Source organism: Protomyctophum parallelum (assembly GCF_964188405.1).
Source record: "Protomyctophum parallelum genome assembly, chromosome: 16".
Classification (NCBI taxonomy): Eukaryota; Metazoa; Chordata; class Actinopteri; order Myctophiformes; family Myctophidae; genus Protomyctophum; species Protomyctophum parallelum.
Window position 1 is genome coordinate 37,985,437 of NC_139711.1, and position 24,385 is coordinate 38,009,821.

The 24,385-nt window shown below is 43.1% G+C and overlaps 1 protein-coding gene across 1 annotated transcript; it reads left to right on the forward strand.

Annotated features, from left to right (window-relative positions):
- The first annotated feature begins 845 nt into the window (after window positions 1-845).
- On the forward strand, window positions 846-24,041 carry tbc1d2 (TBC1 domain family, member 2). Its single transcript, XM_083785224.1, has 17 exons — window positions 846-1,031; window positions 1,871-2,599; window positions 3,845-3,971; window positions 10,889-11,015; window positions 11,645-11,763; window positions 12,291-12,592; window positions 13,062-13,331; window positions 13,544-13,669; window positions 13,869-13,979; window positions 15,459-15,628; window positions 16,382-16,493; window positions 17,087-17,287; window positions 19,013-19,200; window positions 20,425-20,545; window positions 21,024-21,209; window positions 22,315-22,436; window positions 22,816-24,041. The coding sequence occupies exons 2-17, from the start codon at window positions 1,871-1,873 to the stop codon at window positions 23,018-23,020; spliced, it is 3,216 nt and encodes a 1,071-aa protein (XP_083641350.1). The 5' UTR covers window positions 846-1,031; the 3' UTR covers window positions 23,021-24,041.
- The last annotated feature ends 344 nt before the right edge of the window (window positions 24,042-24,385 follow it).

The following is a 24,385-nucleotide window of genomic DNA, read 5'->3' on the forward strand; positions in this document are numbered from 1 at the left end:
ATTTTGTATTTTATATTTGATTTCAATTTACAAATATACCGTATACTACCTACTATCTTTTTAATTTCAAATAAGTACCAATATATTTATCCATTCTAAACAAGAAACAGTACCCCTAAAGGCTCATACATAGTCTGGATTTACGGTGGTTAGGTGACCACCGAACTACAACATGACGTCACGAGCCACGGTGAAGAGCAAACCACCGCCACCGCTCCAGCCCATCTCTCTGTTTTTACTCACCACCGCTCAATGTTATTTCAGCTCCGGTGGTCAGCTCACCACCGGAGCGGTGGTCACCTCATCACCGAAAATCCAGACTATGAATAGGCCTTAACGGACCACAATGACTCTGGGAGTGTATTTAGGCTATGTGTATGTAGGCTGCATTTAGGTATTTAATGGTAACTTATATATCTACCATTTATCTGGGGAGGCCCGGAAACCCCCCTCAAGGCCCCTGTGTCCGGGGACCCCCAGGGCCCCTGGTCCCTGGGCCCATGGGCCCTGGGTGTTCCCGGACCCCACTTTGACAACCAATGTTTTGGTAAGCCTGGTGTCCCTGGTGAAGCGAGTTATAATGTTTTGCATACTGCATATACTTGTACGTCTTGTTAGCGCGTTCACGACTTCACGCACACCAAAAAAACATGTGTGTTATGGACGCGCGTTCACACACAAGAGACAAGAACAGAACAGGTATGTAAATGGTCACGCCCCTTCGAGGTAAAGTAGGTTCTCCTCTAAACTTATTTTATTACGCTTTGGATCACTTCAACAAAACCGAACGTTGTGTACTATAGCGGCTACACTGCGGATAACACTAACACAACACACACAGAGAGAGAGGAGAATGAGACTTGTTTGTGGATAAGAGCAGGAGGCAGTGCGATCGTCAGGATTATTTTTGTTCGTGGAAATTAAAGTAGAGTGGGTCGGGTGTCTGTCTTTCTCTTTAACTAAAGACACCCGTGCACTTCTGGGATGTGGCGGCGAGAGATCCGACGTGTGTCATTCTGCCTGGCAGTACTGTAAGTATAGCTGCTCCTGCTCACACTAAAAGTATACAAGGTGTGTAAGAAAATAACTATAGGTAACTCAGTAACTCACTCAGTTATGGTATTTCAGTCATTTGTTTTCCTGCTGTAGCCGTTCAGAAAAGGACATTATTTTACCATTATGAGAAATGAATGGTGACATGGTCATTCATTGTACAACACGTCTCACTGAATTTCTTCTACAATATAGTAATTAACTATTTATTTATAGTGGCTTACCGGTATATTCCTAGCCAACCTTAACATCTATTATCATAATTATGGTCAAATAATGTAGGCCACTTTCCTTTTCTGACCAGAACATCAATAGAATTGTTTAGCATTGTAGTAAGCACATGTCCATTTCATAATCACCTTACTGCATTTGTAAATTGTAATTAAGCCTGTTGTAAATAAAAAAAACGCAGTAAAGTGGGAAATACAGGACACAGCAGAGTGACTTTCACTGTTTTACACCTTACTGTAGTACTATTAATAGAACTGGTAATATAGTGACTTAATGAACAGCATGTTGTGTCAGTCGAGTCAGACATGCTTGTCCCATTGTTATAACTCCGTCTCCATCCCCTTTTCCTATCATGCCTCCAACTAGCCTAATTCTAGTTTGTTCCCTGCTCCACTGAGTGTTTTCTGTCTTTTTCTCAATGTATTGGCATCAGGCAACAGTGTGCTTTTGCTGTTACAAAAATAATGAATGTATATCTTTCTAGATAAAGATAACTTAAAATAATCCAGTGAAAGGTTTGCAGCACTGTATGTTCAAAATGTATCTGAAGGTAGGCTGTGTGTATTTGCTCTGTTTTTTTGTTTAGATGATGGAGGGAGAAATCCCAGAAGGAAATCCCACTGCTACCTCGTCTCACTCACTTCCTCCCCAGGCAGAGACTGTTAGTCCAGCGGATGATTGTATCACAACACCAGCAGCAGCCTCTGAGGAGGAGATTGTTACGCACACAAACGGCATGGGTCAGCCCACCCAGGACCTCCACCCCTACTGCCAAGAGGACTCCAGAACTAACACTACAACAGATTCCCACCAGAACCAGGAGGAGGACACAACATGCTCTTCCAGTTCCACAGACTCCCTGCAGGCAGAGGAGGCTTCCAGTGAATCTATGACTAAAGACACAGCAGAGGATCTAAGCCTGACCCCTCCTAGTGACCCACAAACCCAGGAGGAGGGTCTAGTAGCGGCGCCCACTTCCCCAGCAAAGCACCTGCCGAGCCAACCTCCCCTGCCTGCTCCTGTTACCATCGAGGCGTATTGCAAACAAACGCAGCCGCCTCAGCCCTCGTCGTCGTCTGCCCCTGTGCCCAAACTCTGTGGCTACCTTCACAAGCGGGGTGGTCCTCTTAAGGCCTGGAAGGAGCGCTGGTTTACCTATGAGGAGAAGAAGAGCCAGCTGTTCTATTATCGAACGCCACAGGACGTGACCCCACTGGGCAAGATTCAGCTGAGCAGTGCCACCTTCACCTACCCGCTGAAGGGCGAGGATGGAACCTTCCACGTACAAACCCCTGAACGCATCTTCATCCTAAAGGTAAGGTGTGTGTGTGTGTGTGTGTGTGTGTGTGTGTGTGTGTGTGTGTGTGTGTGTGTGTGTGTGTGTGTGTGTGTGTGTGTGTGCGTGCATGCGTGCGTGCGTGCGTGCGTGCGTGCGTGCGTGCGTGTGTGCGTGCGTGCGTGCGTGCGTGCGTGCCACCGCAACCACACAGGCACGTGCTGGCAACTGGCATGTGTTGTTGGTAGTTAATTACAGGGTCCCGACTCCCAAGTTAACTTTCTAGCTCGTCAGTCAATATTACATTCAAATAAAAGGTAGTATAAATGCAGCCTGTTTGTCTCATGTATCGTACATGTTCTATGCACATTAACACATTGTGGAGGTGAATAAAAACAGTGGTCAGAGGAGATTGTAAAGACAGGGTACAAATTAAACAAAAATGCCCATTAAATATTTGTTTGGGGATTATGAAGTGCAGCACGTTAAGAGGGACGGCCGGGGACATTCGTATTGCGCCGCTAGAGGTGAAATTCTTGGACCGGCGCAAGACGGACAAAAGCAAAAGTATTTGCCAAGAATGTTTTCATTAAAAGTAGACAACTGATGGATTAGGGTCTATGCGGAACACTCAAACACTAATACATGACCGGTATGTTGGTGATGACATATTCACAAATTTAAATTTTTGTAAAAAGACCTGGTTAGTTAATATCCCCATTTGCTACTAGCAGCAGCTCTTTTTATAGCCATGGTTCCAGGTGAACAGTTGAACAGATGTAAGCATGTTACCTGAGGAACAGAAGTCTTATAGTATCTGTATTTAGGCCTGTATATTCACCGGCAAGACTGCTGAAAAGAGCCCAACATCCAACAGGCGGTAATTATCCAGGACATATTGTTGTGGCATACATCACATCCTGCTAGAGCTGAGACGAGTTGAATGACCAGTGATTAGGAAAAGCCTAGTGCCAGCTCATTGTTTCATGTTTCCAGGAGCTTCCACCAAATCATCTGAGCGTTTGGTGTGGCATTAAAGCACTATAGCCTACAAATATATTGGCTATAGAACCTCTCCTCTCCTCTCCTCTCCTCTCCTCTCCTCTCCTCTCCTCTCCTCTCCTCTCCTCTCCTCTCCTCTCCTCTCCTCTCCTCTCCTCTCCTCTCCTCTCCTCTCCTCTCCTCTCCTCTCCTCTCCTCTCCTCTCCTCTCCTCTCCTCTCCTCTCCTCTCCTCTCCTCTCCTCTCCTCTCCTCTCCTCTCCTCTCCTCTCCTCTCCTCTCAGGCAGCAAACCAGGAGGCAATGATGTACTGGCTGCAGCAGCTGCAGCTGAAGAGACTGCAGCACAGAGAGCAGCTGTCTGGGGGCTCAGCCTCCTGCCCCGACAGAGCCAGCAACATCAGCTGGCCAGGTGAGAGCCGTGTCCTTCTCTATATGTTCAACTCATTCTTTCACTTTAAGTGGTGTTATTTCACTTTCAAAACACTGCAGGGGTCATTTTTAACATTAGGCATTTAATATTCATTACATCGGCATCAGTCACACCCCGTCCTCCTATACGTATATGGGTGACCAGATCCAAACTGTTTGTTTGCAGGACAGCATTGTGCGGGGCAATGTCGTGAGGGAGGGGATTGAACGGACAGTGATAATATATAATTACATTCTTAAACCCCAGGGTGGAAAAAACATCGGAGTTGGAACCTGAGACCAATTGGGTCTTCATTTACCCGCTGAGAGCTGTCATGAGGTGGACAGCCTCTTGCCGGCGGGGGCAATGGGGCTCAATATTTGACCCGTAGAATGCTGATACTGAAACATGACTGAAGTTAGACATTATATAGGGCTATATTTTTGCGCCATCCCTTAACCCTTATCCCTAAACTTATCGAATTTGCCATTGTTTTGACTATTTTGAAAAACCTTTTAACTATTTTTAAATGTTTTTCAAATAGTAAAAAAAAAAGCCAAATAAGTTTAGGGACAAGGGATGAGGGGTGGCGCAAGATATGGCCCTATATGTTTTGTTGGAGGGGTTACAGCTAATGTGTCTCTTCAAATCTAAAGCATATAGAAATTGAATGTTTGATCCATCATAAAGTTTACGTAACTACAGCCCAAAGTTAGAAATTACAGCAGAACTTCACTTTGAAGGGACACTAGTAATCACATGGAAATGATGATAAATCAGAAGGTTACACCCTGCATGTTTACTCCCCTTCAGTTTGTTTGTGTGTGTAATTTCTTCCTGTCTGCCTCCATCCAAGCCCATGCCCATAGCAGATTCACTCAGCCACATACAGGAAGTGGTGGGTAGCCAAGCACAGCGAGCTAGGCCTCGCTTTAGGAAGACTTGGAAAATACCTAAAATGTTTTGTTAGTATTCAGGGAGTGGCTGGGAATGACAAACCAGATTTTATGACTCACTCACTGTTTGACTCTTTCTTTAGGCTCTGGGGTCAAGTCTGGTAAATGTTGCCTGGGCCATGGCTCAATGGTCCAGGCACCTTGGCTGGTAATCCAGTCTGGCAGTGTGCCGCGGGTTTGACTCCCGATCCCGACGGCCTTTACTGCATGTCTTCCTCCCATCTCTCTCCCCTTTTCCTGTCAGCCTACTGTCTGTCCCTCCATAAAAAATTAAATAAAGACGAAATCGAAAAACATAAAAAAAATAAAAGTAAAAATAAAGTCTGGTAAATGTTGATATATCACAATATCACATCATGCCATGGAGAGGTAGAGTGACTAGAAGGCTTCCGTTCCGAAAATAAATAATTTTCTGAATTATTGAATACCTAAACAAATATAGAGGATTTGATATATGTGATTCATTAACCATGCAGCTACTTTTATGTTTTTGTAACAGCATGTGTCACTTTTTAACTGGCATTTAATCATATTTCGTAACAAAATTATGGTGAGCAAGCACAATAGTTATGACTACTGTGTGTAGATGGGGACGGGTGTTGTGTGAACATGCACACGTGACCAGATGATTTCAGCAAGTGGTTACACATTACTTTCAGCTGTATGAATGAGTGGGCTGATGTGTGTAACAGCTTTTCCTGTAAAGTGTGTGTTGTCTGGTCTTGTCCAGTATGCTTGGCTGGAGATAGCAAGTGCATGCCTAAATAATGCTGCAGACATGATACTGTATGACACAAAACTAACACACCTTTGTGTGTACAGCTGTAATGCACGTAACTCGAGAACTGTTCGCCCCACCGACTTCAAATTCGACACAGGGAGTGCAGTGGTCGGTCGGACAGACGGTTGTCCAGAACCACCACAAAAGGCCTCTGCCCGGGCTCTGGACAGTGCCCCTGCCCAGGCTCCATATACTGTATGGAGCTGGCCTGTTCTGACATCACAACACTCCATATGTGGGCATGCCTATATAATAACTCCATATATAGGACACAGAGAGAAAGATACAGAAATCTCCATATATGGGTATAAAAGGGACACAAACAGATTGGTGGAACGGATACTCTGACATGGGTACAAAGGGACACAGAACTCCATATATAGGAATATGGAGGGACACAGAGAGACAGATACAGAAATCTTCATATATTGACATGGGTACAATGGGTATTTTGCATTGTTCCAAGTAGGCGAGTGCCCGACGGGCACCACTCTAGCCAGAATAAATCTGATATCTGATGAACAACCATTTTATATCCCATTGTCTCAGTTTTGTATTTCAGATAATCTCACATATCTCTGCTGTCTGGAAGAAACCATAGTGTTAGATGAGTTCTTGGTGGAGCTAACTAAGGACTCTTGAGATTCAGTATACCCAAATACGGATATGGCAGGGATATGCTACAGCTGAATGACTAGATCAGTACAATTCTCACAGACAGCAGCATTAAGAATTCACTTCAGGCTGAACTTTAGAAGTGAATAACAGAAGCTGCTTCTAGGTCTAGGGGAGACGAGACAGAACTGTTCCAGTGCTCCTCTGGCATTTTAAATCCAAGTCAGCTGACAACTGGATGATCAGCTGGTATTGTTTTCCGATTCCAACAATGAAGCTCTTTATAAGGTAGCTTCTGGGCACTTATTATTGGCAGTTCTGTTACAGTGGCTCATTGTTATTCAGGTAACTACATTGTGGTAGGGTTTGTTTGAATAAGCCAAATGGCAAGGTTTTGGTTTTATGCTGTAGTTAGTAGTTAACAGGTGCATAAAACTAGAAATTGCTTGCTTGCTTACAAACGATCACAATCATTTTTTATTTTTTATGTTGCTCTTCTCTCAGAAAAATGTCCAAACGGCAACTTATGTCCAATTAGAGATAACAAAATTGGAACTGGAACACTAACATACTGTATGGATCAATGTTTATTCTCTCCTGCCTGCCTGTTAGAGCCACGTCACATTGATAATTTGGTAAGGAAGGACACATAAGAGGCTGAGCACTCTGAACTCTAAATCACAATAGTTTGTGGTAAATAGTAATATGTGCTAATTGCAACAATTACTGAGATGGAGCTCGGAACAGGATGTGATATGAACAGATACTCTTTGATCGTTTTCTGCTCCACTGAAGACCACAGTCATTTCCCAGAAATGCTGGGCTTGGTGGCATGATGGCATCTCAGAAGAAATGGGAAATTACTTCTCCTCAGTGGCAGTAAATCATTAATCTCCTGAAAGTTATTGAGGGAGTACAGAGGGACATACAAAGATTACAGTCATATCCGTTTATCATTTGGTTTTGATTCAAAGACATAATGCAAAGCCCCCCATTTGCAGTGCTTATGTTGTCTTGGTAATCATCAATCATCATCAATCTCCCCATCTGAAGTGGATTTACTGTAACAGATCAAATCAATAAAGGGTCAGGATTTCACTATAGAGGAGATTGATAAATGTGTTAAATTGGTCCTTTGTTCATGATAGCGAAGAATAAAGGACTCCTGATCTTTTTCACTTGTAAATACAAATATGTATTAGGTACGACGCATACATTCTTAAGTTCTGTGTACGGAAATATTTCATAAGTTTGTGTGTCTTTTCTTCTGCATTAGTTGACCCTGTGGTCTTCTCTGGCACACTTGTCGATCTGTAGGTGGTTCTGCTCTTTGATGATAGAGAACCAATTCCACCCCCTCCACTCCACACGCAGCCCACAGACTCCTCCGTTTGATCGTTTATTTAAACGGCCAGTGTTTAGGCTCCAATGACACCTGCAGGAAGTGGCCTTAACGGACAGGAAGTTTTGTACAGCCTGACACCAGGGTGGGCACTAAATATAGCTACTGTTACGTCATGTGGACAGACACTCATTAAGACTGTTGTATTAGATTTGATACATAGACTTGTTTTATCCTTTATTTAACCAGGGTACTGTACATCACATTGAGATTTCCATCTTTTTAAAGTGACCCCTGTGACATTTGTCAGCAGTGCCCTACTTTACACTCAGATAATAATTAACATTTCCTAACCACAGTCCTACACTACTGGCCAATGAGCAGCTCCACTGGAGGGTTAATTGATTGAACATGTTATTAACAGTTTGTAGAATGGGTACATGCAGTTCCAACGAAACTACAGGTCAATACAAAAACTGCTACGAGGATAAAAACCAGAAAAAGTTCTAAAACTTGTTTACATCAGGGTCATCTATTTTTAATTCATCAGAACATTTAAAGACGTACAAATATACTACACTTCTATGAAAAAAGGTTAAATAAAGTATTTATTTAAAAAAGGGGGGGGGGGAACGTTTTTTACTACTTATTATCAGTGTAATTATGCCACTGGAGGAGCATTATTAGAGTAATCAGGCCCCAGTAATCAGGCCCCATTTAGACTGCAGTCAAATCCGATTCAAATATGATTTATTTCTCAATTCTGAACTTTTGGCCCGACTGCATTTGCAAGTGACCAGATCTGTCACAGATCTTTGTGTTCAGACTGGCAGCCAAATCCAGCGTGAATCAGATCTGTGCCACATCCAGATTGGAATCAATTGTCTAAATCAGATTTAGATCAGATTACTGCTTTCAGACTGAGACGGATCTCCTGAAATCAGCTTTGAAGAGACTAAACTAACTGGATTCCAATCTGGATGTGACACAGATCTCAGGCTCGATATTGCTGCTAGTGTAAATGGGGCCGGCCTTACAGTAGATCATCAAATCAACCTAAGAGACATTAGAGATATTGTTTTTTGTCAAGGAATGTGTATTGTTATTACTTCCAAATTGTAAACGGTAGCGCCTTTTTCCAAAGCACTTTCATTACATTCACACACCGACAGTGGACGAAATCTTGCAGGGCCCCAACCTTCTCATCGGGAGCAGTTAAGGCTTGCGTCTTGCTCAAGGACACTTTGACACTAACCTATAGGGGGAGCCGGGAATCTAACTGGGAACCTTCCGATTCGCAAGCAGCGAACACGAATGAAAATAAAGGCCTGGGTACCGAGGCTACTGCTGCCCCAATTTTAAAGAGTGTATCACAAGATAAGAGGTAGAAAAGTCCTGTCATTCCCTCTGACTCAGACTGGTTCAGGAGGTATATAGTCTTTTGTTCTTGTTCTGGCTTGCCCCCACACTGTGCCAGCATTGGAGGAACAGTTCATCTGCATAGTTTGTCTAGCACTGGGTTAGGTAACTTAGGTTCCTCTACAGTTGGTGTTGTTAACTTGTTACGAAAGCCTTTCGTCATTATAGTGCGTATGAGATCTCCGTCTTACTTTCATTCTAAACGACCTGTGTGAATCAGTTGGAAAGTTTCTTAGTTTAGCGTACTGTATGTGTGTATTGCTACACAAATATGGTTGCATACTGTATAGCTGTACACGGATATATATGTAAACATCCTTGCATAATAATGATTACCCTTTGAAGTCTACTTAATTATTTCAGGTCTGTTAGGTATGGCCTCCCAACATTCAAGGCGTTTGTTCTATCCTCAACCTACATTTGTAGGTTTAAACGGTCAATGGTTAGTTGAATCTCTTTTATTTTACCAAATTATGGCTGCACCAGTTTCTTAAATAAAGTATTATAATTTATTTCTAGACTGACTGACTGACTGTCCAAATGCTAGATAATGAAAGAAGGTTATATGTAATGTATTAGTAATCATATCACATTGAGACATGGTTAGGTTTTCATTATACAACTGTTTTCGGATCGGTATCGACTGATACAAAATGGAATTGAGTGAAAGTGCTACTGATACCGGTCCGCGTGCTGAACTGAACTGTCACAATGCGTGCCAAAGCATGATTACTGCGGATGGCTTGGTCAAATTCACAGATGAGTATACGCTGGAGTTAATCCAGGCGCAAAAGAGACTAAACACAGAGCGGAAAAAACAGTGACCTTCAATGGCTAATGGAATGGACCAGCAACACCTTCCATGTTCTGAGTCAACTCTCCCCACTCTGATGGAACATTCCCTGATACTTCATTTTCATAATTTTCCTCATTATTATTTTATCTGGCAAGCATAATAGACCTGACCTCAGGTCTATGGTGCACAGGCAGTGGGACTCAGCATGATGTCAGCCTCATTGTGTTTCAGAGGAAGCTCTGAGCTCATGTGCACCACCCTCCCTCCCTCCCTCCACTACTAGCCTTTGTGCAAACCTCCACCATCAGAGCATGTTGGCTCACTTAAGGCCTCTACATAGTCCGTTTTGTTCCTTGCGTGGGGGAGTCAAACGGACACAACACAGCTCTACTTCCCGTTCTGCAGACAGTGGTGTAAAATAACAATACTTAAGTAAAATGTTGCAGTATTTGTACTTGTATTTGTACTATACTTGAGTATTTCCGATTTCCTGTTCTTTTACTTCTACTCCACTGCATCTCAGAGGCAAATATTGTACTTTTACTCCAATGCATTTATTTGAAAACTGTGGTTACTAGTTACTTTGGATTATTATTACAAAACTCCTTCAGCTTTATACATTTCGGCCATTTGAAAATAGCCGATCTACAAGCTCACATTGCGTCGCGATGTGATGCATTGTGAGCTTGTAGATCTGCTATTTTCAAAAGATTTTTATACATTTGAAAACTTGAGACATTCTGCATAATGAGCAGGTACTTGGGATGTCCCGATACACCTTTTTCGTTTCCGATCCGATCCCGATACCACAATTTCTGTGTTAGCCGATACCGAATACCGATACAGTATCGGGACATCTCTATTAAGTACATTTGGATGCCAATATTTTTGTACTTTTCACTCAAGTACATTTTGAATTCCAGACTTTTACTTCTAACAGAGTTATTTCTATATTGCACTATTGATACTTTTACTTACGTAAAAACATTTGACTACATTTTTCTGCAGATAACTTCCTGCCCACAGTGAAGACCCCGTTAGGCCTGGTGGGCGAGGAGGCAGCCAACCGGCCAGCTCCGTCCCAACGCACCCCGCTGGTCAACATGTCCATCAAACACCCTCTCATCGAGATCCAGTGAGTCCACTGTCATACGTATCAGACCTGCTTATATTATTATCACAGATAAAAGTGTTAAACCGAGAGTTTCTGCCTACATGGTCCCGCCTGTCTGACTGCATTTAAATGGTGCTACATTTAGTAGTGTAAATTTGTAATGTTTATTTGGATGATTTTGGCAATAATAAGACCCTAAGGGCACTATTTGTGTCAGTGCCTCACCCCTTATCCTATAACTATACAGAAATGTTCTTTTTTAAATAGTAAAAAAAAAGAAAAGGCAAAGACATTTATGGATTTGGCATTGATGACAATAAGGCCATTGGCCACATTCATAATCTACATATGTTTATTTTTTATAACTTCACAATTCTCATCAGGCATTGCAGAAACATTAGCCAGATTTCTGCCACAGCAAGGAATTGATAATGTTGCAACATCTCTTACTTTCAGTTTTATCACAGGCAAGCTCAGGCTAGCAAGGTGTGGTTGTAGTTTAGCTTTTCATGTGTTTGGGTTTGTATGTTCACCGTACTGTACATTTAGCCTTTATTAAAAACGTGTGTGTGCACTGTGCCTGCCTGCCTGCGTGTGTGCGTGTGTGTGTGTGTGTGTGTGTGTGTGTGTGTGTGTGTGGTCCTGTACAGGAACTCAGTCCACAGTCTGCGTTCCAAGAGGAACTCTGTGGAGGTGAGTCAGAGCGTGTTCCATGTGGAAGCTCCACCGTGGACTCCAAACAGCCCTACACCAAGCATCGTCCTCACTAGTAGGTCACTGCAGTACCACTAACCACCACACACACACACACACACACACACACACACACAGACAGATCTACAAGCTACCGGTAACCTATACTTCGGAAGGGCCCTGTATGAGGGTGTAAGGCTCATGGTTGATTGTAACCCTAAAACCCTAAATATGCCATTTTACTGTGTCCCCTATAAGTGTTTATAATCCTTTTTTTCTCTGACAAATAAATATCTTTTCCAAAAATAGCAGATAATGCCATTTTCTAAATAAATAAATAAAAATGGCCAAATATTTGCATATGCCCAGGCCAGTCCACATTGCCCAGAAGAGGGAATCGAGGGATGCTATAGGCCGGGTTCATATATGTTCATATTACAGTCTACAAAGACAACAGTAATGCAACAACATCTAATTTAAAATAATACATCGCCATCTGAGAATTTAAGTGAAATACAAAATCATCCAGAAACAACACGTACATATAGGCCTACATCCGATGCCCAGCAGTCAACCAATGCACTCCTCCCTGTTGCCATGCAGCCCCCACGACTCCCGTTGACAACCGCTGCACCACTCCTGTCCTTCTGGCTGGCCCAGCGAGCCATCTGAACCGCTGCACCACTCCTGTCCTTCTGGCTGGCCCAGCCAGCCAACAACAGCCAGCAGTGACGGACGGCAGTCAGTCCCCGTCGCTGTTCAGGTCCCAGCGGAGCAGGAGGAAGAAGAGCTGTGGTTCTGCCACCATGCCCATGGTCCGCAGGGACACTTCCGGAGCCTCAGACAAGATGTCCCGCCTCCAACAAGAAAAACACATGCTGACAGAAGAGGTCAAAGCTCAGAAGGTATACAAAAGGAATTATCAATTTGTGGGTTTATTGATTAAATTGTTTGGTTGATTATGGTGGGGAAAAAAGACTCAAGCATTAGAAGACAGATGTGGCCTGGTGATAAGAAAGAGCATTGCTTAATCAGATTCCCACAATATCCGTCTTTGTCTAATTGGGTCTTGAGAACAACCGAATAATATATAGCATATAGCGGCAAAACAAATTCCTTTACTGTATACCATGTTGATTAGAGAATAAATCAACGGCGGTTCGAATCCCAGCTCCTCCTGTCCACATGCCGAAGTGTCCTTGGGCAATGAGTCGGTCGGTGCTAGCTTGCCACCGTTGATGTGGGAAGTGAGGACGCTGGTGTCGGCTGTTTGCCACTTCACCTCCCAATGAATGAAATGAGTAAAGCGCTTTACTTAGAAGAGCTCTATAAAATGTAATTCATTCTCATTATTATGTTCTCCGCCTCTTTCAGGAGCTCGTTTGGCTCCTACACAAGGCCCTGGAGGCGGCCCAGCTAGAGAAGCGAACGTGTGCAGATTTCCTGGCGGCCACGGGCGAACAGGAGCGCCTGGAATTGCTACGGCATCGGGAGCGCCAGGCTGCCGACCTGCGCAGCAAACTGGAGGATCTGAAGACGGAGGGGGAGGGGCTGAGGCAGAGCCTAGCCCAGAGAGACGCACATGTGGCAGAACTACAGGAGAACATCAGGCTGACGATGGAGAAGAACCACGCCAAGCAGGAGGTGAGGAGGGACTAAGATGCAATGTGTTAGTCTATAAAGCTGAAACCTTGAATTATTTTAATGTTCACTTCATTGCGTTTCAAATCCTGTGTATTGAGTTAGCGCCGCCAGCGGTCCTCATTTTTAAGGAAATTGCAATAGTATAGTGTCAGGGAGTACCAATGTATGGCTGCTTACATTGGTAAAATAACTTGTGTCCTGCATTTTCCCAGGTAATACTGAAGCTGTCGGAGCAGGTGGCCGCCTGTATGGCCGAACCCAGACGGACCCTCACGTCGCCCAATAGCCTGGGGAGGCAGACCTTCAGACAGCTTCAGGAGCAAATCGAGAACCTGAAGGTAAAGCCGTCCTATCTCCACGACACGTATCGGTGGGTTTTGAAAACTAGATCCAGCTGATACAAAACACAAACTGAGCTGTCTAATGCAGAGTGGCTTGATGCTCATGGACTTTTTAAGCCATGATAGAGATGGCAGAAGCTGGATAGAAAAGTTATGATGATGATGATGTTCTTTTATTTTTCTCCTACCTCCACAGGACGACATTGAGGCTTATAAGATTCAGAACAAATTCCTAAACTCTGAGATCTTTCAGTTGACAAAACTGTGGAGGAACAGCTCAGAACAAGAGAAAAGCCTCATGGTGAAGGTAGGTCTCCCTGTTGGATAAATTCATATAGGCTTAGTGATTGGCCTTGGGTTAAATCAGTGGATGTTTTTAAAAGCAACTGCCGTACGTTCTTACCTTTGTCTTTAAATAGGAGCAGCTTTATTGATATATATTTTTTCACTGCTTTTGTTTAGATTATTTTATTAAATGAAACTTGTTATTTTTACAATTCATTATACCCAGCCCAGCAGAGCCGTGGCATTGTAATCGCTTGTCTGCCATAGCACTCTCTTAATACATTTCTAGTTTTTGTATTCGCGTTAATAAGATATTTACAAAATCTGGTTTTCCTCTGTGTACTACCCTGGACAACAATACCGTTTTCTCCATGGAGGTTTCTTACTTGTTTGAAGTCCTTACATCATTGTACTAACATGATGTATTTGTGAGTTGTCTATAATAGTCTTTGCATTTTGCACCATACAGTACATTATGTAATGTTGCGAAATACATTACATTATGTTGTTTCATTGCATCAAGTGTCTTCTGCTTTCTTCTCATCCTGCCTCTCTCAAGGCAGAATATCCAGGGAGAGGAATCACTTTATCAAGTATTACAAACTATGACCCAGTGAACCACATTGAGAACATATTGATTGTCAACTAGATATAATAAGACAGTATAGATAGGCCTTTGAAGCCTTATGTCCCATAGGGGACGAAGAGGAGTAAGTAAGTAATAGATAGGCCTTCCCCTGCTGGCCTACGATCTGGTCCCACCTGTTTGTTTCCACAAAGGAAACAATGCTAGGGGAGTGGACTGTGTGGAGGAATTCTCTATCAATCAGGATTTCTTGAGGGCAGGCAAATGGAGTTGGAGTCTCAGTGGAGACACTTTGCATTATAAGATAGAAGTTTATTACATGAGTTCATAGGAGAAGTACATTTACCACATGCAGTGTAACATCCCTATTTAAACCCTATATGCACTCGGTGGTCAGTGGTGTTCTCTAGCGACGGTAGCAGCAGATCATAATATACAAAGATAAGGGGTGAGAGCTTGTGTCAATTTCTGATGAATTGAAAATGGAGGACCCTGATCTTCTTAGTCTTAGTGTTTTTTCTGGTTTTATCCTCGTAGCAGTTTTTGTATTGACCTGTACTTTCGTTGAAATGTACTGTGAATTCTACATACTGTGAATAACATTTTCAATCAATCAATCAATAAGCTGTGCCATAAATACCAGGCCTGTGGCCATGGTAGCCTGGTAACCCACCCTGGTCACGGAATTCAATTTAATTTTCATTCTGAATTGCTGAAAATGTAATTGAATTCCGCGACCAGGGTGGATTACCAGGCTAGTGCCATGGTGTCTTGACTCTATGATATTTAGATGGACAGAACATATCATGAGGCCAAAGGTAAACAACATATAGTAACAATAGAAGGAATAATTTGACCGTAATACTCTCTTTCTCCCATTGAAAAACAATACTTTATTCCTCTTATTGGCTGCAGTGTGCATTCCTGGAGGCCAGTAACTGTCAGATCGAGAGTCGCTATCTGGGCGTTCTCCAGAAGCTCCAGGAGAATAAAGCTCTGGATCCGGGGCAGCAGGAGGCTGTCAAGAAGTTAATTGAGGATGCACTGCAAGGAGTGAAAGGTGCCGTCAAACTCATCCCAGTCAGGTAATACCAAATACCACACACACACACATGCACACAGGCAGTGGCACACACACACACACACACACACACACACACACACACACACACGCACACACTTGGTTTCATGCTGAAAATAGCCGATCTACAAACTCACAACGCGTTGCAACTCACTAACACTAACACTAACACATTCACTAACACATTCCAGGTGACTAAAACTAAATGAAGTTTCATTCCAAAGACTATGACTAAACAAAAGGGGTCAGATTAAATTATGGAATAGATGGTTCTTAGTCTCAACTGCTCATTACGTACTGCCTCTTACTGCTGAATCCAGCTACGAAGCACGTCATTCCCTGCAGAAACCTTGACTGGGGATAACCTGCAAAATTATAGATTTAATTTGGACCAAATTGTCATTTGTCACCTGAGTTTAAAAACAGGGATTAATGGCTGAATGCATACAGTATGAGGCCAAAAAGCATCACTAGAGAATACACTATCGCTGACATGACTTCTATCAAGCAATAGTGGAACTTTGTGTTAACAAAAATAAGTTTCAATGTGTACTATTAAACCATCAGGCTTGTTCTAATTGTAATTATATTAACAGCGCCATGTGCACGATTTCCAGATATATTTTATTGTCTAAATAAATCTATTCCCTTTAAATTGATAGTGACAGTAGAAACACAGAAAAAAGATTTATTTTGAAAAAGTTTGAGAACCACTGATGGCTTTGTTCTTGTTACTGTTCTGTGCTCAACTGCTCAGGGACCATGATGAGTATGGCTTCAAGATTATTCCAGACTACGAGGTGGAGGACATGAAGCTGCTAGCTAAGATCCAGGCTCTGGAGATCCGCTCTCACAACCTGCTGCATCAGGTCTTTACACTTGCCTTTCTTACTGTTGTACAACCCCCCCCCCGGCAATGTTTTTATTATGGTCAACTAGTTTCAACTACTGTGTTCTTATAGAGCACAGTGGTGTGGGGACCACCAGTGGTCCTTGAGTAGGTTCTACAAGAAGTTTACACAATTAGAGTATGTAGAGGCATTGCTATTTTGATCAACGTTTGCCTGTTACTGTATCTCTCCTAATATCCTTATAACAAAATCTTCTAAGTTTGGGGTCTGAGAGGATAAATCTCATCAAATGGTGGTCCCGTGGCGCAAATTCAGAATAAATAATGGGTCTTGACATGAAAAAGATTGAAAACCACTGTTATAGAGCACCGAAGTCTGATGTCAATATCGACTGACTGTCGTAAACGATACAGAGACACCTCCCCGACAATATCGCAGAGACAGTTATTTTTTGGACCACAATTCTTAAGATGATCTTAAGATGACCCCATGTTATTCTCCATAGAGCAAACCCCTCGGAACCAGGAGATGAGCGAGTATCGGTCAGGACTTCGACGCTCTATTGTTTCTCCGTAAAGCCAGCAGTTAACCTTATTTCCTTGTGACTCCAGGAGGCTGGAGACAGGCCACTGCTTGGTCGCTGGGCGCAGTACCTCGCTGGCCGCTCTGAAGAAGACCTCTGTCCCTCGCCAGAACTCAAGAATCTGCTCCGATGTGGCGTCCCACGAGAGTACCGGCAGCAGGTTTGGCGCTGGATGGTGCGAACGCGGACAAGACTGATGAGGGAACACCATCCTCATCGCTATGAACAGGTAAACAAGGGCAGGGGTCACCAACATGTCCGTACATGTCCGGACGGGTCCATTTGGTTCCATTTGAACACTCTGAGAGTTACAGACCTGGTATGGTGCCCCCCCCCCCCCCTCCCCTGGCACCAGCATTACCCAGAGAGATCTGTGGTGTAGCAGGTGTAGTTGTTCCAGTATTTAGAAAGAGAATGTGACTGGGGCGCCCGCTGGCAGAAAAGCCAAAAACAAATCTTTAAAAAAAGGGGAAAAAAGGAGAATGTGACACCATTGAAAGTAATAGCTGAAAACCTCTCAAGTTGGTTTTGATTTTTTGATTGAAATATTTATTAACAGTTTGTAGAATTTACAGTACATTTTAAGCACAAACTCAATACAAAGACTGTCAACTGTGAGTGGACGACCCAATTAAGCATTACACTTGTTTACAACAGGGTCCACATTGTTCAATTCATCAAAACATTTAAAGACATACAAACATTTAGAGACATACAAATAGACATTTCTATGTAGCTAAAGTACAGAACAGGAATTCATCATATGGGAAGCAAAAAAGGGAAAAGATACAATATACAGTGAGGGGAAATGGGGGGGGGGGGAGATTCAGATTTTACAGAGGCCAGTTTCGAATTGCAGCCATCCGTAGGTGCCCTTTGAGAGCGGTTTTGAAGGAGTCAAGGGATTCACATGTCTTAATGACTGTTGGTAGGGCGTTCCACATTTTGGTGGCATAGGAGCGAAAATAATTTAGTCCCTTGTTTGTGCCGAATCTGGGTTGTACATGGTTTGTTGCACTCCCTCTGGTGTTGTGGGTGTGGACTTCGTTTACATTAAGGAAGTATTTAGACAGGTACATGGGTATCTTGGTGGTGTATCGAATCTTGTGGACCAGACCCATTGCAAGATGCTGTACTCTGTCGTCGACCCTAAGCCATCCCAGCCTGTCAAAGTGGGCAGGGGTGAGGTGGGTTCGGGGGGTGAGGCCAAGTAGGAGCCTGACCAGTTTGTTTTGGGAGGTCTGGAGCCTTGTTTTAAGGGCCTTTGAGGTGCTGTGGTACCAAGAGGTGGATGCATAGTCAAAAAAACCTTGTACGAGGGCTCCTGTTAAGGTCTTCAAGGTGTTTTTGCTGACCAGTGAGGAGATCCTGTAAAGGAATCTTGTTCTTTGATTGACTTTTTTGATTACGTTGGTGGCCATTTTATCACCGGAAAGATTGGCCTCCAGGATGGAACCTAGGTAGGTAATTTGATCTTTTCGTGTGATAATATTGTCACCCACTCTAACCAAGAAGCCATCTGCCTTGCTGAGTTTACTATTTGATCCGAAGAGGATGGATTCAGTTTTTCCCAGGTGTAAGGATAGTTTGTTATCAGCGAGCCAGGTGCAGATTCTACCGAGTTCAGAGCTGAGGGTCTTTTCAACCTGCAGTTTGTTCCTGTCCGAGACCAGCAGTGCTGAGTCATCTGCGGTGCCATGCCACCTGGCCATTAAACTCAATGGACGGAGGGAGGCCGGGCGGTCGCTCATTCTAAATTTGCTTAGTGCATTCATTTATATAAAAAGGCTGGTGACAGGTGCGTACTGCGTAGGACAAAAGTGCATATAATAAAAGGGTATCTTTGAAAAACAAAGGAAAGGGCCCGCACACTGTCGGAACTCGGAAACGTTGCTCTTTATTAATTCATCGTTTCTAATGAATAACAGTAATGATAATGAATCTGTCATTCTAGCTGTGTGAGAAGAGTCACACCGCTTCCCACCCAGCATCGAGACAGATCCAGTTGGACCTCCACCGCACCCTCACAACCAATCAGCACTTCTCCTCCCCTTCCAGCCCCGTCCTGGAGCAACTCCAGCGTGTCTTATTGGCCTTCTCCTGGCAGAACCCTACCATTGGATACTGCCAGGGACTAAACAGGTACAACAATGAAACACACACACATACCCTAGTTATAGAGGTACATAATAGATACGGACAGGAGATACAATGGAACTACGGGTTGATGGTTTCTGAAGGCGTCATTATAGGACTTCACACGGGAAGCGTAGTTAATTCATTTTCAGTTTAATACAATCAGATAGGACTTTTCTGTTAGGATGAATGGGCTGTCAATGGGTCAACTAGGTTGCACCTAGTTAGCACCTTGCTGGCAAGATGGCCGCAGTCTGAATATCAATAGCATGGCTCGTTTGAAGTTTATCAATTTGTCCGAGGTCACCAGAGGGGGCGTTAAGTCTTTAAAGGTATTATGACATGATTTATAACATAATTTTAACAACATTAAAAGTCTTGGCCATGGTCCTTCAAACGTGTCTAAAAGGTTTGAACACTCAACTCCACTCCAGTATTTCTTGACACGAGTGTTTGTGCATGTGTAAAGTTCATCCTGAGAAGCCATGGAAAAACACATTATTTTAGCCTGTAGATGTCGGTAATTCCCCCTTTCCTGTCAACCCAAGATGCGCTTCTTTGACAACGTGGTAGGAACGTCGTCAAAAATAAAAGAGTCATCTAGGCCAGTTGGTATCCAGTGTAAGTTGGTATCCACAGCCAACAACAGAGCAGATTGATTTTTCTCTAGAAGCCATTATTAGTAAGTATTACAAAGAAACAAAGTCGCGGTCACAATGAGGAAGCGAGGGTAGGCACTAGGCAGGGAGCAGAGGGGAGGGGGCGGAGATTTAGCAGGGATCTACGTATATGCCTGCCGTCCAACCAGATGAGACATTTTTGCATAATTATTCACAAAAGTCCAGACAGCAGAGAATACACTGAATTTCGTTTTTTTTTGGTGAAATTGATGTCAAGAAAAGCCAAAAAAGCCAAAAAATCTACAAAAATGTGTTTTAAATGTCACAATCCCTTTAAAAACCGTTCACATTAACTGGTGCAATTGCACCATCTAATGGTCAAAGAAGGCACTGCTCAGTGCTCACGCATCATAATCAGTCAAATGTATGTACTGAACACTCACCTGCACAATGACCCTACTCAATCCTAACATACATACACAGACATCAAATAACAAAGACAGACGAAAATGCCAAAGATATGACATGCTATATAATTAAATGCAAAGGGTTTTGCCAGTAAAAGATGACATTCTGCAGTCTGAAATCCATTCCCCACCCTCTCCATCAGACTTGCTGCTATCGCACTGCTGGTTCTAGAGAAAGAGGAGGATGCCTTCTGGTGCCTGGTAGCAGTGGCGGAATACATCATGCCACAGGACTACTACACCAAGAACCTCATCGCATCCCAGGTCAGGTCAGGCAGCTCCATGCTGATTATAATGTAGGCATTTAATCCAGAGCGATTTACAGTAAGCAAGAACAACACATTGTAATACATCAAATACATCAAAAATAGTCATCAAGAATCATACGTAAGCTAAGAACCTAACACTCGTCTAACAGTGGAATATCTATATACATTAAATAACTATGCTTATACACTATAGACGGCTATGTTTACAGAAAATGCTAAATTACATGAGTTGAGCCTTTGCATACGCCTGTAAGGTCGTCGAGGCTAGTGCAACTGATTGGATGAACAGTGTCCCAAGTGAATTATTCAGCACATATTCCAGCTTCATATTAGGTGCCATATCTAACCATTGAGCACTATTAAGCCACAATCAGTTTAACCTAGGCTTTTAGTGTTTTAAATGTAGTGTGGGTTTTTGTGTGTGCGCGCGTGTTTTTTTACTAAAATAAGGAAACTCATTTGAACTGCTGCAGGCAGACCAACGAGTGCTGAAAGACTTCATGACGGACAAGCTGCCCAGGCTCATGGCCCACTTTGAGGAGCATAACATCGATGTTTCCCTCATCACCTTCAACTGGTTCCTGGTGGCGTTTGTGGAGAGCCTCCCCAGTGACATCCTGCTGCCTGTGTGGGATGCCTTCCTGTTCGAGGGCACTAAGGTATGGTTACTGCACGGCCAATCATGTTTTATCAAAATCAACAGTGGTTTGAATGCCAGGTCAGCTACAGAATAGCACTCCTTTGGAGGACCAGGGCCCTGTGCTGGTACCTGTAAACATAGGCATACTGATGCAAAGTGCACAGTATAGGCGAATCGACAGTTTTGCACAGTGATACAGTTTTTCCTCTTCTGTGTGCTGTTGTGTACCGGGAAGGGGAGGAGACGTGTATAGCAGTGTTCTACAATTTTGTGTCAGCAAGGACCAAGACTCTTTGCTATTTTTGTCATTTTAGTTTGTGGAGTCAAACCCACATAATTATACTAGTAGGCATCTCCAAAACCACACAAACCTGCTTTTCTGTATTGTCCATCAGTAGTACTGATGATCAGTGGTACTGATTCAGTACCACTTTAAAATTCTCTCACAACAAGAAGGTGCTCCTGAGTAGGAATTATGTATTATTAGAGGCCTTTCTGTGTGGAATTTGCATTGCTTCCCTTGCAGGGACGTCGCTGACTATTTCGTTTCCCAACACATGATATTTATATTTTATGTTTGTGCTATTAAATTCATGCTGAGGTACATCTTCAAGCAAGACATAGCCAAGTGAAAATATAAAGTTTGGCAACAAAAGTTAGACATAGAGTAAACTTCAGACTTCAGATTCCACAGACTAGATTCTCACACGAAGGAAGAGAAATCAATAATGCCTGAGGCATAGCTGCAGGAAGTTGTTTTTACCACCCCCCCCCCCCCCCCCCCCCCCCAGTGGAGGGGATTTAAAGGTGTCCCGTTTGCACCATTTACAGTGACGCTCTCATAGACGCATGCAACCCATGTTTTAATTTAAACCCTGATGTATGCCATGGCTGTTGTTCTAATCCAGGGGTTCTCAACCTTTTTGGCTGGGGACCCCCGGAAATGCTTTGGCCATGTCTCACGACCGCCGTCTGCCCCCCTCTCCCTCCCCTGGTTCCGCCGCTTGCTCTAACTTGCTTCAGCAGAGCAGACACATATTTTTTTCATTTTTGGGGGAAATGTTGAAATTTTCAATACAGCAATGCATTGATCTAACAACAAAATGTATTTTTGAATACTTCAGGTGATCTTCCGCTATGCTCTGGCCCTCTTCAAGTACAAAGAGGAGGCTATTTTGAAGATCCATGACAGTGTTGAGATATACCAGTACCTTCGCTTCTTCACCAAGACCATCACTGATGGAAGGTAAGGGCCTGACCTGAGCTCACCTCCAGTGTTCTCAAATCCTAATCAGTAAGGAGTGGAAAGAGTTCCATAAACCCCCTCAAACATTTAGGGCCGATTCATACTCCTATTTTACCGCTGTTTCGGCTCTGTAGTGCCGAAATGATTTTGGCTTGTCAGACATTTTCAGTAGCACCGAAGAGCCGACTTTAGGACGGTACCCCTGTTTTAACCTGTATTGTTATTTGCTGTTCCTGTTATTTCTGTTACTTTGTAACTGTGTTAGGAAAAGTGCTATATAAATGAATTCATTATCATTATAATGCTATCTGCAATGCAAGTTCCTCATTCTGTTTTTTTGGGTGGGGATGTGTGTTTTTTATATTATGTATTTCCACAGGAAGCTGACAAACATCGCCTTCAACGATGTGAACCCATTCCGCGGCAGGCTGCTGAGGAACAGGCGTGCAGCGCACCTGGAGCGCCTGCAGGTGGAGCTCCAGGCCCTGGAGGAGCAGCAGAGGGAGTTTGTGACAGAGAGCGACGAGCAACGCAAAGACACAGACCTGGACACTTTGGTCAGTGAGGACGATGACGAGCTGTAGTAGTGGCATGCACACTGCAGCCACTGATCATGGCTAACATTACATTACATTACCAAAATTTACATTGACAGTATAGGGAACTTATTTTGCAGCTGTTTGCATGCAGTGCCAATCCATTCGTGACTGAAGTGGATTTAACAGACCCAATTGCCGTAATATGGCATCATAGCTTTCATTTGGATTTCATTAATTATCTATTTCACAGAAAGAGCAAGTGTGCTGTTGAAGTCTACTGGAACAAGGCACTTGACCTCTATACTGTACCTACTGTTCATCAGACAATGAGTGGCCTTGTGGTTAGAGTGTCTGCCCTGAAACTGGGAGGTTGGGGTTCAATCCCTGGCCAGGTCATACCAAAGACTGTAAAAATGGGACCCAATGCCTCCTTGCTTGGCACTCAGCATCAATGGGTTGGATTAGGGGGTCCAATCAAATTAAATGATTCATGACAAATCGTATGACTTTGACTTTGAACCTGTCATCCCTATTTTGGGCAATGGACATGTCAAAACCTCCAAGAATTTCTAAGATTTTGTGGAAAAAACTAAAATAGCAGCTCTCCAAGCTCACAATGTGAAGGAACGAGCTGTGAGGTTGCATTGTATATTTGATATTTTTGCCGTGAGACATCATCATGCAACAAAGTATGAAATAGGGCATACAGTAAGTGGTTAAGCCACCATGCCAAAGAAAGAATGCCAAGAGTGTCACACTAAATCACTGAAATCAAAACCTGACGAAGTAAATTAGCCAATGACATTCTTGTTGATAGCACTGACCTGTATCCATACAGTATGCAGTATGGCCTCGTCATCTTCATTCTGAATTTGACCACACTTTAAAGTTTTGTACAGTTTTAGTTATTTAGTACAAATCTTTGGACTCTTTTAAAGGCTTGTGGCAAATAGCTGTTTGTTGTTTTGTTTATTTGTTTGTTGGTTGTTCATTGTTTTTGATGTAATGTAAAGTGTCCTTGGGTTCATGAAAGGTGCTATATAAATTCAAGCTATTATTATTATTACCTACCGTCTTGTCTATCTGTCTCTTTTATGCCCATATATGGAGTTCCGAGTCAGGCATGCTCAAAGGGCTGGTTCTAGGCATAAGCAATATTAAGCATTCGCTTAGGGGCCACAACCACTAAGAGGGCCACATCACAGGGAGAAGATTATAATTGTAGTACTGAATAAACACCTGAACTAGGCCTAATCACCAACGGCAACGGTTGGTGATGTCACATGTAGCGTGACGTGTCTTAAATGTCCTTTATAAGGGGTCACTGCAAACCGACTATATAATCGACTATATAATCTAGGTGGGAAATTAGAAATCTAATAGTTTTAGGATCGAAGTGTACTAACCATA